The following is a 15,186-nucleotide window of genomic DNA, read 5'->3' as shown; positions in this document are numbered from 1 at the left end:
CTGTTCTAAGTGCTTTCTGGTGTTGAGATATCTATAGCAATTTACTTCAAAACATATCTTACTTCTCTTACTCAGAGAAAACACTGTATCCATGTACCTAAGGTTTAGCTGTAGATAACAGAAAACTCTTCTTTATGTTATAGAAATGATCCTTTAATGATCTTTTCGTATTCACACACCACTTCTATTTCTAGCTCACTAGCCAGGACATACATAATAACATCTAAATGCAAAGGAAGCAGAGAAATGTGGTTTTTTAACTTTATAAAGTCAAGGTTTATTCCCAAGGAAGAAAAGGAGAAAAAAATATTGGGGAGACACTTAGTAGTGCCTGCTGTAAACCTCAAAGCTCTTTACATGTAAACAAAATTTCATTTCTATTGATGGGACACTGGAAATTTCTATTACTATAATTATTGGAAAGACATAGGCTTGGCAGGGCCACAGCATGGAGTCGGGCAGGTTGTCTACTGCACATGGGCAGCCTGCTGAGGGTTCAGAGATGGTGTTCATGTTTCGTTTGCCAGACTTTGTGTCCTGGCATGGGGCTGTGTCCACCCACAGGAAGAGGCACCCTTATCTAATTGGCAGAAGGCACCTTCTTCTCTGGCCAAGCCATCTGCTTACCAAACTGTGGGTCTGGGGGCTACTTTGCTCAGAGTTACTAATTTGCAGAAATGCCCTATATGGGCTGACTGTGGCTCAGGGGCCAGTCTCAGCTGGCCTAGAGGTTGTCTTAAGCATTTGACCCTAAACATGGCTGATTTTGCCCCTTCTAGTATAGCTCTTCTTGCCTGGTTTTATATTTTTAAAATAATGGAAGTTAGCTGACAAAACTGTATTCATTGTCTTTTTGCAAATAAGCACAGAGTAAATTTTCAGAGGCTGAGCAGGTCTACAGGTCCTGCAGAGTTTACTCATCCCTGACCTCTCCTCATGTCACTTCTTTTCCATTGTAGGTAAGGAAATTAGGGTTATAAATTAAGCTCACATTGATCTCTGATTTGAAATAGAAAATTAGATTTCTTTTTTTTTTTTTTTTAACGTCAAGAAGTGCATGAGGGAGATAATGATACTAAATGATTTGGTTCTTAAGCATCAGAATTATGAAAAGATAGAAAGGGTCCCACCCTCCTTATACACAAATAAATAATTAAACACACACACACACACACACACACACACACGCACACACACACACACCCCATCTTATCTAAGACAGCCAGGTGGTATTCATCTTGGAAACAAATGCAGAGAGAGGAGGGAAGATCTGGTCTGAAAGTTAGTGTGAATCTTTTATTCTTTCCCTGCACTCTCCTAAGAGATATTAAAAATTTATCAGCAACAAAGGCCCTGCAAGTTTTTCTTCAAGAAAGAAAATGAAAAAGCCAGGAAAACAGAAAAGGAGTTTAGTCTGTTTATTTTACCTTCTTGGTATAATTTTCTCTCACCCCACATTCACTCTCTTTTGAGGGCTTGCTGTTCCCTCATTTTTGTTTCTGACTTGCGTTTCAGGTGAGGTAAAGCAGGAATCATTCTGATGGGATGCTCCCCTGTGACTGTCCAGTGCCACATGATGCACAGGTTTGAGACAACAGAGAGAAACCACCAGAATGACTAGAATTGTTGAATTTATTTGGGCAGATACGTGTGTGTTTTCTGCCTTCCCATTGTATTGAGGTCTTTTCAGTACTCATGGAAGATAAGCTAGGAGGGAAATCTGTCTTTTATCATCAGAGCTTGCTTTGTTATAGTTTTAGTGTCTCGGAAAATTGGTTTAAATTTAAATTCCACTCCCAAATGATACATTTAACCCATCAAGGAGATTGAGGGTGAGGGTAGGGAGGGGGTGAGGGTGGGGAGGGGATGCGGGGAGTAGCAGGCATTAGATGCTATCTTCTTGCAATGGTTCTCAGATACTTCATTCTGGAAAAGCTGCTGGTTGGGGTTCTGGAAATGGCCCATGGACCATTTCCCCTCCACTGTGGGTTTCAAAGTCAGTGTCATATTGTCTTATTAATCAGGAAGAGAAATGAGGAGAAGTCTGAGGAAGCATTTCTTTTTTTCCAGTGAATCACTTTTTGAGGTTGTCATAATTCAAGAGCATGGCATGAGTTACGCTCTGTATTTTCAATGAAATGCTATTTACTATAAGTGGAAAATTTCCCCTGCTGTTCAGGCATTGTAAAATTAATATAACTATCCTGCTAAGGAAGGCATCCCCAACATGGGCTGTGAAAACCCAGCGTTTTTATTAGTAACAGTGCTGCTGATTTCCATCTTGACACATTTATTGATTACTCTGAGTACCTCGCGGTGCATCAGGTCCTTTGACAATTCACACTGCAGGTCAGATGTAGTCATTTCTGCAGTAAGTTTGCAATCTTAAAGGATGGATATGTTTATTATCCATCCAAAACTGAGAAAGGGAACTGACAGTCTAGAAAAGGGGAGTCTGAGAAGTTTAATAAGAAATCCAGAATAGGAAAGTCAAGTTTTATGAGGGGCAGCATTTCTCAATCAGCACTTTTTAAGATGAGGGCAGGGTAAGGTACAATTTAAATTACAGCAGGTGGAATCTCCCTTTATGATGAGAAGTACTTTCTTCTGATTCAAAAGATTATGAGCCTCCACTAAGCTGTGTTGCCAAAAGAAGCTGTGTAATCTCTGTTTGTGTTTAAAAGAAGGGTGTCGTGGGTGTTTGTGTTTTGGCAGCCCAGCACCAGACCTCTTTTTCTTTTTAAGTCTGTTGCTCCAGCCTTCTGGTGATTCTGTGAGACACCCCTTCAGTAAGTATCTTTTCTGCTTAGACCATCTGGAGTTAGTTCTCATAAGATTGTTTGGACTCAAATAACTGAAACAATATGCTTAGAATAGTTCTTAGTTACATATTAGGTGCTCAATACTGGTCAGTGATGTTGTTTTTATTGTTTTTCAAATTGTAACCAAGAAGTTTGAATCAAAAAGGGACTCTTTCTGGAACAATTAGTAAACAGGAAAGAAAAGAATCAAGTGATTCTTCGGAATACCCTTCAGATCTTTGTTTCTGAGCCAAAATCCCCCGATATTTCCTTGTTAATTATTACCTCAGACCATGCTATATATTACCTTTCTTATGGGATATTTGGGGTATACAGTAGTTAAACTTTATTAGATGAGGTTCAAGTAATGGATCATATACTGAATTATAATCTAATAAATTCTATCATAATGAAGCTGCAGGGTACAAATTATGCATATATAGTATAGGAAAGGAGGCTATAGACATAGACATTTGCTGAATCCTCCAAGGGGAGAGGTTTATGATAAGCAAGCGAAATAACTTTTGATGTAATGAAAGCAGTAACCCTTCACCTTGGCCAACCCTAATTGCAGCATCAACCCATTGGACATAGGACCATTTTTATTGGTGATGTCAGCTTTATTCTTGTTCTGTCAGTATTGGTCAGCTCATCCTGTGGAGTTAGAATGAGGTTAAGATTGGCTAACATTGGCAAATACAGAAGAAAATATGTTTTAGAGAGTTTCAGTGTCCCTTGTAATTACAGCCTATTCTAAGACACACTGAATCTTTGGGGCTGATGTAGCCCATCCCTTGTGGCCACCTCAAACCTTCTGATTCTACAAAATGCCTGGGAGGAGAATGGGGAGGGAGTGGAAATGGATGTGGCGTTCATTTTCTATAAGGGAGGTTGTACTTATCCCCCTCCACCCCCGAAAATATGTACAGACAGGCACATTTTTTTCTTTTGCTACCAACACTCCCGCGTACTTCCTGGTCTTTTTTTTTTTTTTTTGCCTCAGTTTGGCTTATTTTAAACTGATGACCCAAGTCAGGAAATAATAGCCATCCTTTACTGAATGTCTTTTATGTGTTGAGATTTATGCACATTTTCTTTAATCCTTTTAATACCTTAAAAGATGGTGGATTATCCCCATTTTGCAGAGGAGGAAACAGGCTTACAGAGATTAAATAACACAATCAAGGTCATACAGGTAATAAATGTTAGGATTTGAACTCTAGCTTGTCCAGCTCCAAAGCCTCTCCTTTTTCTGAAAACCATTCTCTATTATCTTCCTCTCTTTGTTTTCCTCAAAACCTCATTTTCTACTCAGAGCTGGCAGCCGTATTCTCTGCAAGGCTAGCATAACTCTGACTCCTGGTATAGACCTCACATAAGTTCAGGTCTTAAGTAGAATTTCCTAATGCATTTGGCTTCTGCTTACAATAGCAAAGCACCCAGAACTGTTTTTTGTTCATCCGTCTGTCCCCAGCACCAGTGCAGAGCTTTCACACCTGCCTGAATGTTTGTTGAACAGGGCCATTCCTGATATGCTCCCACTGTGAGGAGATGTAGGAAAAGTTAGGAACCCCAAAGGTGCAGCATCCATAACAGTTGACAGTATTCATGACAAGGTAACCTAGACACCGAGAACAAAATGGGAAGTGCAGAAAAACAATCAACCAAATCCCAGATAATAAAGTTTGTATTTGGGAGACGGGTCATCAGTGTTTATTCAGAAAGCCTCAAATTCGGGCCAGTTAAATGCATTGAGAGCAGCTTCAGAGAAGCAGCACTCAGTGAGGAAGCCACATGGCCTTTGGAGCACCACCATTGCCTGTTGTGTGAGTGGCACTGCTTCCCATGTGTGCCTCTGGTGCCTGGTTTTCCCCAGGCAGACAGACCCCAGCTCCAACTTGTGTTGGGGAGACGAGCAGTGTTTCACCATTCAGGGTCTGGAAGGACCCTGAAAAGCCATTGGTTCACTGCTTCCCTTTTCTCCCAGAATGTATAAATATATTACACAAATATATTTAATGTATTACAGATCCAATGAAGAAATGCAGGGAAGAAACGGCAGAGATTGGCTTTTATTTTAATACACTTGCCTCAAAACGTGTTGCTGAAATCCTCATTGTAGCCACCCTGTTTCCTCCTTCCTCAAATATTTTAGGAATAAATCAGCAAACTTGCTGACTTTGGCTGTCACCTCCATTCACCTCCCCAGCTGGCCTCTGGCGGTGCTAGCAATGTAGCGTGTGGCCTAGAGGTCGGAGAGCAGAAGGGAAGCGTGGGGGAGCCGGCGGGAGGGAGCCAGAATCATCAACTGCAGACTATTTTCAGATCTGGAGGCATTGAATATTTTCTGTCCTGAATTTTTGGCTGAAACAGTAGAGCTGCTTGCTGAGAACCAGGGTGTCTGTCTTCCCTTTTGTACTTGAATGTTCTTCTTGGCGCTTCCTGTCCTTGGAGGGGAGAAGATGGCTATGAAGAGCCCATCCAGCTGCTGCCCTGGGCTGCAGGTGGCTTGGCTCTCTCTGGCAGCAGCGGGCAGGCTCGTAGCCTGTGTTCCCTGTTGAGACCCTTTCACTCCTGTTCTGTGTGATCCAGCCTTGTCATTCTTTTCCCCTCTGCGGAGTTCAGTGAGAGCATCACTCTGGTTGGAGCCACTGGAGCTGATGACTCTCCGATGACCCAGCTGAACCAGCAGTTAGCTAGTTTTTCCCTCTGGTATCAAAGGAAAAGCCAAGGAAGGGTGGCTACCAACTTGGAGAGGGTGCCACTGTCACCTGACCCCACTGCCTGTCACCTGACCCCACTGCCTGCCACCTGCCTGAGTGACAGAAGGTAGGATCCATCTGTTTGTTCCAATGTGACTAGATCACAAAAAAACAATTAGCAGGTGGGAAATGTATTTTTCAGGACACACATAAACCTGCCATTATAGTGAGGATTCTGGTGCTAATTTAGATGCAAATGGGATCGCTCAGCTAGAGCTGATTACAGAAAGGTCAGAATGTCTATATGCTCAATTTCATTCCTATGCTGTGCAATAAATTAATGTGCTGCTGCAGTTGTGGGCATGATGACTGGGTTTGGTTCTGGCTTTAATTTTTTTGTAGAGCTTTGGTTTTATAGAAGTGGAATGTGATGTGTGATGTCACCTCCCCCCTCTCCACCCACCTCCTTTTTAAAGAAAACACACTGTCCATTTTGCCTATTTCTGAGAAGCTTGAAATTCTAATAAAAAATAAAAACACGCTTTTGGAGCTCTTAGCCTAAGACAAAAAAGAGTAGATTGACTGTAAATTCAGTCGCCATTCTGTTCAGAAAACTGATCTCACCTATGTGTGCACTTCTTTCAGGCCAGACCATGCTGGGTTATAGCTTGGAGCACAGGGAACTGGGGATGAGAACTGGTGGGTGAAAGGTTGGCATAGATGATTGTGAACTGTGCCCCTGTGGTGTTTTTCAGATGTTTTTGGCTGCAGCTCACAGTCAGAAATATATTTTATATGTTTTCATATATATGTGTATTTACTGAATTTGCAAGCAAAGCACATATGTGTTGCCTTATGTACATTTCCAACAAAATATGTATACACAAGTTTGACAAAACAGGACTTGCCCTTACTACATACATGCAGGGTACTCTAATTTAATTTTCTATTGGAATCTGGTCTAAACCATTAATGAACCAAAAACTGAATTCACTACCCACTGTTGGATCTCAAACTATAGTTTCAAAAACACCAGCTTAAGGGATTGGTGAAGATTCTTGGTGTGAAGAAAGACCCGGGCAAGGGCTTTAGGAATGTGGAGAAGATGGGCGGAGAAAGGTTTATTTCCAAGGATGGACTAAACTGGCCTCGATAGCAGTAAAATCAAGTACCTGAGTCAGGCCTCTATTCTGGAACTTGGGTTGAAAATAATCACATAATAGTGCTTAAGCAGATACATTCTTTAGAGTAACAACTGTTCTTGTCAGGGACAATTATTTGTTTGTAAACACTGAATTTTCTTTAGGTTATTTCAGTCATTGTGGCCCACCTTTAGTATGAAATAACATTCTTAAGCTTAGTATCCCTAAACTTTATTATTGTGTATGATATGGCAGTAAGGTAGAATGTCATTTACTGTTTCTATTAGTATTGCTATATACATTTGTAGCTACCTGCAATTCTTTATAGAACAAGGTAAATAAATATTGATAGTCATCTCTAAGACAGAAAGTCTTACTTACATTAGCAGCTGATTGCCCTTCATAACGGGAGCATGAAGAGGATGCTACTTTCCAGTCTTGCTAACACGTCTTTAGGACATTAGCAGAAGATTTTGTTTTACATTCTGCACAGCAGAGCATCTTTTCCCTGGTGGATTATTGTTAGCTTTCCAAGTGATCACACTTAGGCTCTGGTCTCATCCTTGTTGAGGAGGTTGCCTATTTGGGGGATTAGAGGAAGTTTCTGAAAGTAAGATAATGGGGCAGGAAAAGATTTTCTGGTATAAAAAGCTCCTAAAGACTCTGAGGATATGGTGGAAGGAAAAGATGGAAGGAGAGGGAGCCAGATTTTCCTGGTTTGGGTATTTGTTTAAGGTGAGTATGACCTCAGTTTATAAAGAATATGCAACTTAATGCTTAATGGACTTGGGTTTTTCATATTTATACCATGTTATATAAAGTCTGCCCCTCCAAGTGCCTTCTTAAATCCTCTTAGCTTGCAAATGACAGCTTTGATTTCTAAAAAAGAAATCTTTTCATTTATATAGCCTAACAGTAGTAAACAATAGATGTTTACTGCCCTTCTTTCATGTTAGCCCTCAAAGACTGTGACTTACAGTCCAGGGAGTTTATTGCTGTGCTTTCGAGCTTATTAAGGTCATGTGTAACTTAAAGGGGGAAAAGCTGATGCTACATTATTGGTACAAAGGCTTGGATTTGTATGACATGTCAGTTCAGTAGTGTTCCATAGATAAGTTGAAAATATTGTATTACAGAAGCTATATACATGGCCTGTTTGGAATGATTATGCAACTTTTTTCTAGTGATCAAGATTGTTGGGGAATTAGATTGTAGCCTAAATCATTTAGGATTAAATTTCTGCTAAAGGGTCCCAAGTTTGCAGTAGTGAAGTGGATGTGAGCTAATGTAGGATTCATTTCCCTCTTAGCTATGATTGGTGACATCAATTATTACAGTGATCTTTATAAAATATGTCTCTACTCTCTGGGTCCTTCAGGACACATGTAGAGGATAAACAATAGTTAAAAGTCAAACTAAACTCTGGCAAATATAAATTACTAGATCTTTGGGGCTATCATTCACTCAGGATAAAGTACATTCTATGTGCCAGGCTTTGTACATTGCATTGGGGTAATAAAGGAAAAAACACAGTGTGTGTCCCAGGGCAGCATTCGGAGTGCTCCATACATGGGACTAGAAAACATCAGGAAACACGAAGATGGAAGCAGTGTATTTTAGAAGCAGGGGCAGACCATGAAAAGCACTCTTCTGAATGCGATTTATTTGTTAAATAGTCGATACTTACCTGTTTCTGTTGCTATATTTGGGTCACAGAGAGCTCTTTGAAGTTGGTCAGATGACATAGTGGTGTATTGAATGTCTGAGAGTTTGCAATGTTGGCACCAAGCTGGGAGAAGGGGATTTGCACTATGCTATGTACTCAGCCCACTGTGGAATGACTTCTCATTAGATTCTAATGCACTGGATGAGCATGCCTTGCTTAGGATAAAGAAAACAGACACACTGATTTGGTAATATCTTATCCACCTGGGCTCATCTATCCAGAAGATAGCTGAGCACCAAGAACTTTTTAAAAGTAATTTTAGCAGCCAAAATAGATATCTCCAAGCCTTTATGCACAGATGCATCCACTCAGGGCTCATCTACACTTATGTAGCAGATCTGGACATCTGGTTTCTAAACTAATCTGTGGATTTTGAAAGCCGAAAATTAAAAGGGGAAGAGGAATGGAATATAAAAGGAATGGCCCAGTAACCGTACGATAATGTGACAGCTAACACTTTTAAAGGAAGAGAAAGAAAGAAGATTTTAAAAAATGGAAAAGAGAAAATAAAAATTACTCAAAAAGTATTGCCATCTGTTTTGTTTAGAATTGAGTGCATTTGTATCATGGTGGAAGTATTGCTAAGATTTCTAGGGTATGTGGTATTAGAATCTGAAAGTTTGAACTATTTCTCTGGTGGTTTTCACGCATTCAGATGTGGCTGTTTCTTTATACTTATGCAGGACAATTGATGACTCTGGGAATGACCTCTTTATTAAGAGATGGTATATTCTCATCTTAGGAGGGCAAAGATGTATATACTAGCTCTTAAAATATTCACAATAAAAGCATTTAAGGTTAGAATTTTGATACGTTAAGCATCAGATCCTCAGCTTCTTGAAAAACTTGGCTCTTCAGAGTCTTAGATTCACTGAAAAGTTGACATTTTACTCATGAGAATATCATACCAGGTAGCAAATATTAATTTGTATTATAAAAAAGTCATGGTTACCTTATAAGTTCTTATAGTGCTTTATAAATAACATTTGATGTGTATTATTCAGTTACAAAAATTTGACTTGCAACTCTCCAGAAACACATCTGAACATCTGTAGCACTTTGTGTCTGTACTGCTCCTTTGCAATTTATATTATCATTTTGCTTGTTATAGCTCATCTTCTTGGACATAAAGAATGTTCTTATGTTTTCAGTTCCTTGTACATAGCAGGTCCCAATAAATGTTTATTGAATGACTAATAATGAAACAAGTTATTCTGAGCTTTCTAATTAATCCTTTACTAACCGTGTAAATACTTTCAATTATCTTTTTTCTTCATTTTTGATTACACCCTAAAATCTTTATGGTATTTGAACTGCATTTGATGATTAGAGTTGTCAGAACACTTGAATTGATTATGCCTTTCTTTTCTCTTACTGAATTAAAGGGTGGAAGCAGTGTGAGGTATTGTGGAATGTGAATAGGTTATAGGCTTCAGATAAAGCTCTGAAGTGTGTTTTTGTGGCAGGTGTGTTCTTGTCTTGATGGAGTCACTGTGGTGAGGCTGGGATCCACGGGAGAGGCATTATCACAGCATCAAGAGGAGGCTCACCTTTGCTTACTCTGTTGTTGGTTGTAGGTGACTGTGGAGGAGGTCATGACCACAACTGCGTATCTGGACCTTTTCCTGCGTAGCATCTCCGAGCCAGCACTGCTTGAGATCTTCCTCCGTTTTATCCTATTGCACCAGCACGAGAACGTCCACATCCTAGACACTCTCACGAGTCGAATCAACACCCCGTTTCGGGTAAGGAGAACCCTATCAGAAGGGAACTTATAACTCAGAACAGATTTCAGGAGAGTTTGTTTTGGGAATGAAATTATGAATATTCTCTTTTGCTGTCTTTTTTCTTCTTCTTTCCCCTCCCATTCTTTCTTTTCTTTCTTTCTTTCTTTTGTTGTTATTTTGTGGCCATTACTTTCTTTCTACTTAGGTAGAGATGAACAGGGTAATATGTTTTGGTCTCAGGAATTCTTCTTTCAAAGAGGTGACACTTACTGCCTTTCATAGGATGTCTTTCTCGATTTATCTGTATTAGCATTTTCTTCGGTAGAACTAGCAGAATGCACTTCTGTGGGGGCAAGGTGCAGGGGAATATGTGGACTTAAGTGCAGGTAAAGCCAAGGAACCAGAGTGCATCAAGTCTGGGTATTAGAGATCATATTTCTGCCCATGAGTTTTTTTGAAATGGAAGTTTGGAAAGTTGTGAATTTGGGTGGTCATTCTGTATTTTGAAGCTCTGATTAGCTTGAAAAATACTCCTCCCCAAAGCCTGTCTCTATTTAATTGCAATTCTTGTTTTAAAAGCAAACAAATGAGAATGTATCTGTCATTCATTTTGTAACATATATAGAGGTAATACGTATAATAATAATTGCACAAAGGGAGGAAGAGGGAATAGACTTATGTAGGAGTAATATTTCTATATTTTACCAGAGCTAATTTAATATAAATCTGAAGTAAATTATGTTAAGTTAAAATGTATACTGGAAGGCCTAAAGCAAGAAAATAACTAAAAAAATATAGTGGAAAAATCATTTAAAGGAATTAAAATGTTATACTAGAGAAAATATTCAATTAGCACCACACTTAACAGCAATATAATATATATTCTCATCAAATGTACATGAAATATTCTCCAAGACAGACCATATGGTAGGCCATATAACAAGCCTTAGTGAATTTAAGAGGATTTAAATCATGCAAACTATGTTCTCTGATCATAATGGATGGAAATTTAAAAATTATTGACAGAAGGAAATTTGGGAAATTCACAAGTATATGGAATTTAAACGACACACTTCTAATTAGCGGGTCAAAGAAAAAAATCACAAGGGAAATGAGAATTTACTTTGAGATAAATGAGAATGAAGGTGAAATATACCCAGATTTACGAGATACAGTAAAAGCATTGTTTAAAGGGAAATATATAGTTGTGAACTCATATGTTAAAAGAAGAGGAGATAGGTCAAAGCAGCAACCTAAGCTTCTACTTCAACACATTGGAAAAAGAAGAACAAACTCAAAGCAAGCAGAAAGAAAACAATAAGGATTAGAGCAGAAGTTAATGAAATTGAAAATTTTAAAAATGAAGAAGATAGGTGAAATAAAAAGTTAATTTTTGACAAGATTGACAAACCTTTAGCTAGACTGAGAAAAAAGAGGGAAGTCTCAAATTACTAAAATGAGAAATGAAAGAGGAGGATATTACTATCAATCTTACAGAAATAAAAACAATTATAAGTGATTACTATGAGCAACTGTATGCTAGAGGATAACTTAGATGAAATAGACAAATTCTAGAAAGACACAAACTTATGAAATTGAAAATCTAAATAAATTTATATCAAACTAAGAGATTAAAATAGAAATTTAAAAAGCTACTCACAAAGAAAAGCAGACCCAGATGGTCTCACTGGTGAATTCTATCAAACATTTAGGGACAAGTTAAAAAGTAAGGTCAGCAAAGTGGTGGAATAGGAAGACCCAGGTCCTTATTCTCTCACAGAGAAGCCCACTTAACAAAAATTTATGCAAATTGCCTTTGTAAGAACTTGAGAAACTTTGTAAGAACACCAATTAAAAGGTTGCAGCACAAAGCCAAGAAGAGACATATTGAATGTGCAGGAAAACTGGTGGCATTATTACCTGCTCTAGCCATGCCCCTTCCCCACCACAGTGTAGCAAGATCCAGAGAAAACTTCCAACTACTGACTTTTGCCTTGTGAGGGAAAGAGAAGAGTGAATTGCTTGCTTGACATTGCTTGCTTCTTATGTTCCATCTGTTCATTGGGAAAAGGGGAATAAAATAGCTGCAAGACACTTAATTAAAAAACAACAAAACAGCAATAGTAAGTCCTTCCATCTCAGTAATTATTTTAAATGTAGATGGATTAAACACACCAATCAAAAGATATAAACTGGCTAAAGAGATAAAAAGACAAGATCCAAGAATATACTATCTGAAAGACACTCACTTTTGATCTAAGAACATGCATAAGCTGAAAGTCAAAAGATATCCTATGCAAATGGTAACTAAAAGAAAGCAGAGGGTTGTACTTATATTTAAAAATTAGACTTAAAGAGACACAAAAGGACACAAGAGATAAGAAATGACATTATGCAATGATAAAAGGGTCAATTCACTAGTAAGATATAAAGATTATATGTATATATATATGTATATATATATATGCATATAAAAATTATCTATAAATATATGAACATAAAGTCAGAGTTCCCAAATATATGAACCAAATATTGACAGAATTACAGGGAGAAATAGACAGCTGCACATAATAGCAGGAGACTTCAATGCCCCAATATTTAGTGGATAGAAATATCAGACAGAAGATAAAGAAAGAAACAAGAGAATTTGAACAACACTATAAACCAATTAGACCTAACAGACATGTATCAAATACTTCATCCAGCAATGGCAGGATATATGTTCTTCTCAAATACACATAGAATATTCTCCAGGATAGACCACGTGTTAGGTCACAAAACAAGGTTTAACACATTTACAAAAATTGAAAGCACACAAATAATTTTTTTCTGACTGCACTGGAATGAAACTAGAAATAAATAGCAGAAGGAAAACTGGAAAAATTATGAATACATACAAATTAAGCAACAGATTCTTGGGCCAAAGAAGAAACCACAAGGGAATTTAGAAAATATCTGGAGACAAGTGAAAATAAAAGCACAATATGCCAAAACTTATGAGATGCAGTGAAAGCAGTACTAAGAGGGAATTTTATAGCTGTAAATCCTTAGGTTAAAAAAGAAAATCTTGAAGCAACAATCTATACATCTCCAGAAACTGGACAAAGAAGAATGAACTAAACTTAAAGTTATCAGAAGGAAGAAAATGATAAAGATCAGAGCAAAAATAAAGAATAGAAAAAAAAATCAATGAAACCAAGACTTGGTTTTTTGAAACAACAATAACAACAACATTGATTAACCGTTAACTGGATTAACTAAGAAAAAAGAGAGATGACTCAGATAACTAAAATTAGAAATGAGAAAGGGGACATTACAACTTATGCCATAGAATTAAAAAAGAGCATACCACAATTATATACCAACAAACTGGATGACTTAGAAGACCTGGATACATTCTTAAAAACATATAGCCTACCAAGACTGAATCATGAAGACATAAAAAAATCTGAACAGATTTACCTCTAGTAAGGAGATCAAAGCAGTAATAATAATTTCAAAATCTTTAAAAAAAGAAAAACCCAGGACCAGATGGCTTCCCTGACGAATTCTACCAAACATGTAAAGAAGAATTAACATCAGTCATCCTCAAATGCCTATAAAATTGAAGATCCAGAAACATTTTAAACTAATTTTATGAGGCCAATTTTGCCCTGATACCAAAGCTAGACAAAGATACTTTGAGAAAACTAGAGGCCAGTATCCCTGATGACTATTGATGCAGAAATTTTTAACAAAATACTAGCAAAAAGAATTCAACAGCACATGATGAGGACTGTACAACATGGCCAGGTGTCACTTATTCCTAGAATGCAATGATGCTTCACCATATGAAAGTCAGTCAGTGTAATATACCACACTAACAGAATGAAGGACAAAATCCACAGAGTAACCTCAATTGATGCAGAAAAAGCACTTGACAAATTCAACAACCTTTCATGATAAAAACACTCAACAAACCAGAAATATAAAGAAACAACTTCAACATAGTGAAGGCCTTACATGAAAAGCCCACACCTAACATCTTACACAATGGTGAAAGACTAAAAGCTTTTTCTCTAAAATCAGAAACAAGGCAAGGATGGCCACTTAGAGGTCCTAGCCAGAGCCATTAGGCAAGAGAAAGAAATAGAAGGCATTTAAATTGGAAATAAAGCAGTTAAACTGCCTCTGTTTGTAGACAACATGATCATATATATAGAAAACCCTAAAAAGGTCACCAAAAAAAGTTAGTGCTAACAAGCAAGTTCAGTAAAGTTGCAGGATACAAAGTCAACATACATAAATAATTTCCGTATATTAACTATGAACAATCTGAAAACGAAATTTGAAAAAGCTATTTATAATAGCATCAAAAAGAATAAAATACTTAGGAATAAACTTAGGAGGTGAAAGACTTGTACACTGAAAACTATAAAATATTATTGAAAGAAATGAAAGAACAAATAAATGGAAAGACATTCCATGTTCATGGATTGAAAAACTTATTTTTTGTTAAAATGGTCATATTACTCAAAGCAAGTTACAGATTCCATGCAATTTCTTACAAAATCAGAATGGCATCTTTTGGGCAGAAATAGAAAAAAAATCCTAAAATATATACGAAATCTCAAGGTACCATGAATAGCTAAAATAATACTGAAAAAGAAGGAAAAAGTTGGAGAGCTCACACTTCCTTATTTTAAAACATATTACAAAGCAATAGTAATACAAAACAGTGTGGTACTGACATAAAGACCAATGAAACAGAATAGAAAACAGAATGAAACAGATAGGAACCCTTGCATTATGGTAAATGATCTTTGACAAGGCTGCCAAGAGTACACAATAGGAAAGGATGGTTTCATCAACAAATGATACTTGTAAAATTGGATATCCATATGCAAAAGAATGAAGTCGAACCCTTACCTTACACAATATAAAAAATTAACTCAAATGGATCAAAGACCTAAACATAAGATCTAAAACTACTAAACTCCTAGAAGAAAACATAGAGAAAAACTTCATAGCAATGGATTTTGTTATAATTTCTTGGATATGACACCAGAAGCATAGGGAAAAATAGACAGGTGGGAGTACATTAAACTT

The 15,186-nt window shown here is 37.4% G+C and overlaps 1 protein-coding gene across 1 annotated transcript in view; it reads left to right on the top strand.

Annotated features, from left to right (window-relative positions):
- FAM160A1 (family with sequence similarity 160 member A1) overlaps positions 1-15,186 on the top strand; it is a 273,216-nt gene that overhangs the window by 229,175 nt on the left and 28,855 nt on the right. The window contains exon 7 of the mRNA XM_017520081.2: positions 9,949-10,116. Coding sequence (XP_017375570.1) covers positions 9,949-10,116 — 168 coding nt within the window. The remainder of the gene's footprint in view (positions 1-9,948; positions 10,117-15,186) is intronic.

The sequence above is a fragment of the Cebus imitator genome, unplaced genomic scaffold, assembly GCF_001604975.1.
Source record: "Cebus imitator isolate Cc_AM_T3 unplaced genomic scaffold, Cebus_imitator-1.0 Scaffold800, whole genome shotgun sequence".
Classification (NCBI taxonomy): domain Eukaryota; kingdom Metazoa; phylum Chordata; class Mammalia; order Primates; family Cebidae; genus Cebus; species Cebus imitator.
This window is presented reverse-complemented; position numbering and strand designations above follow the sequence as displayed.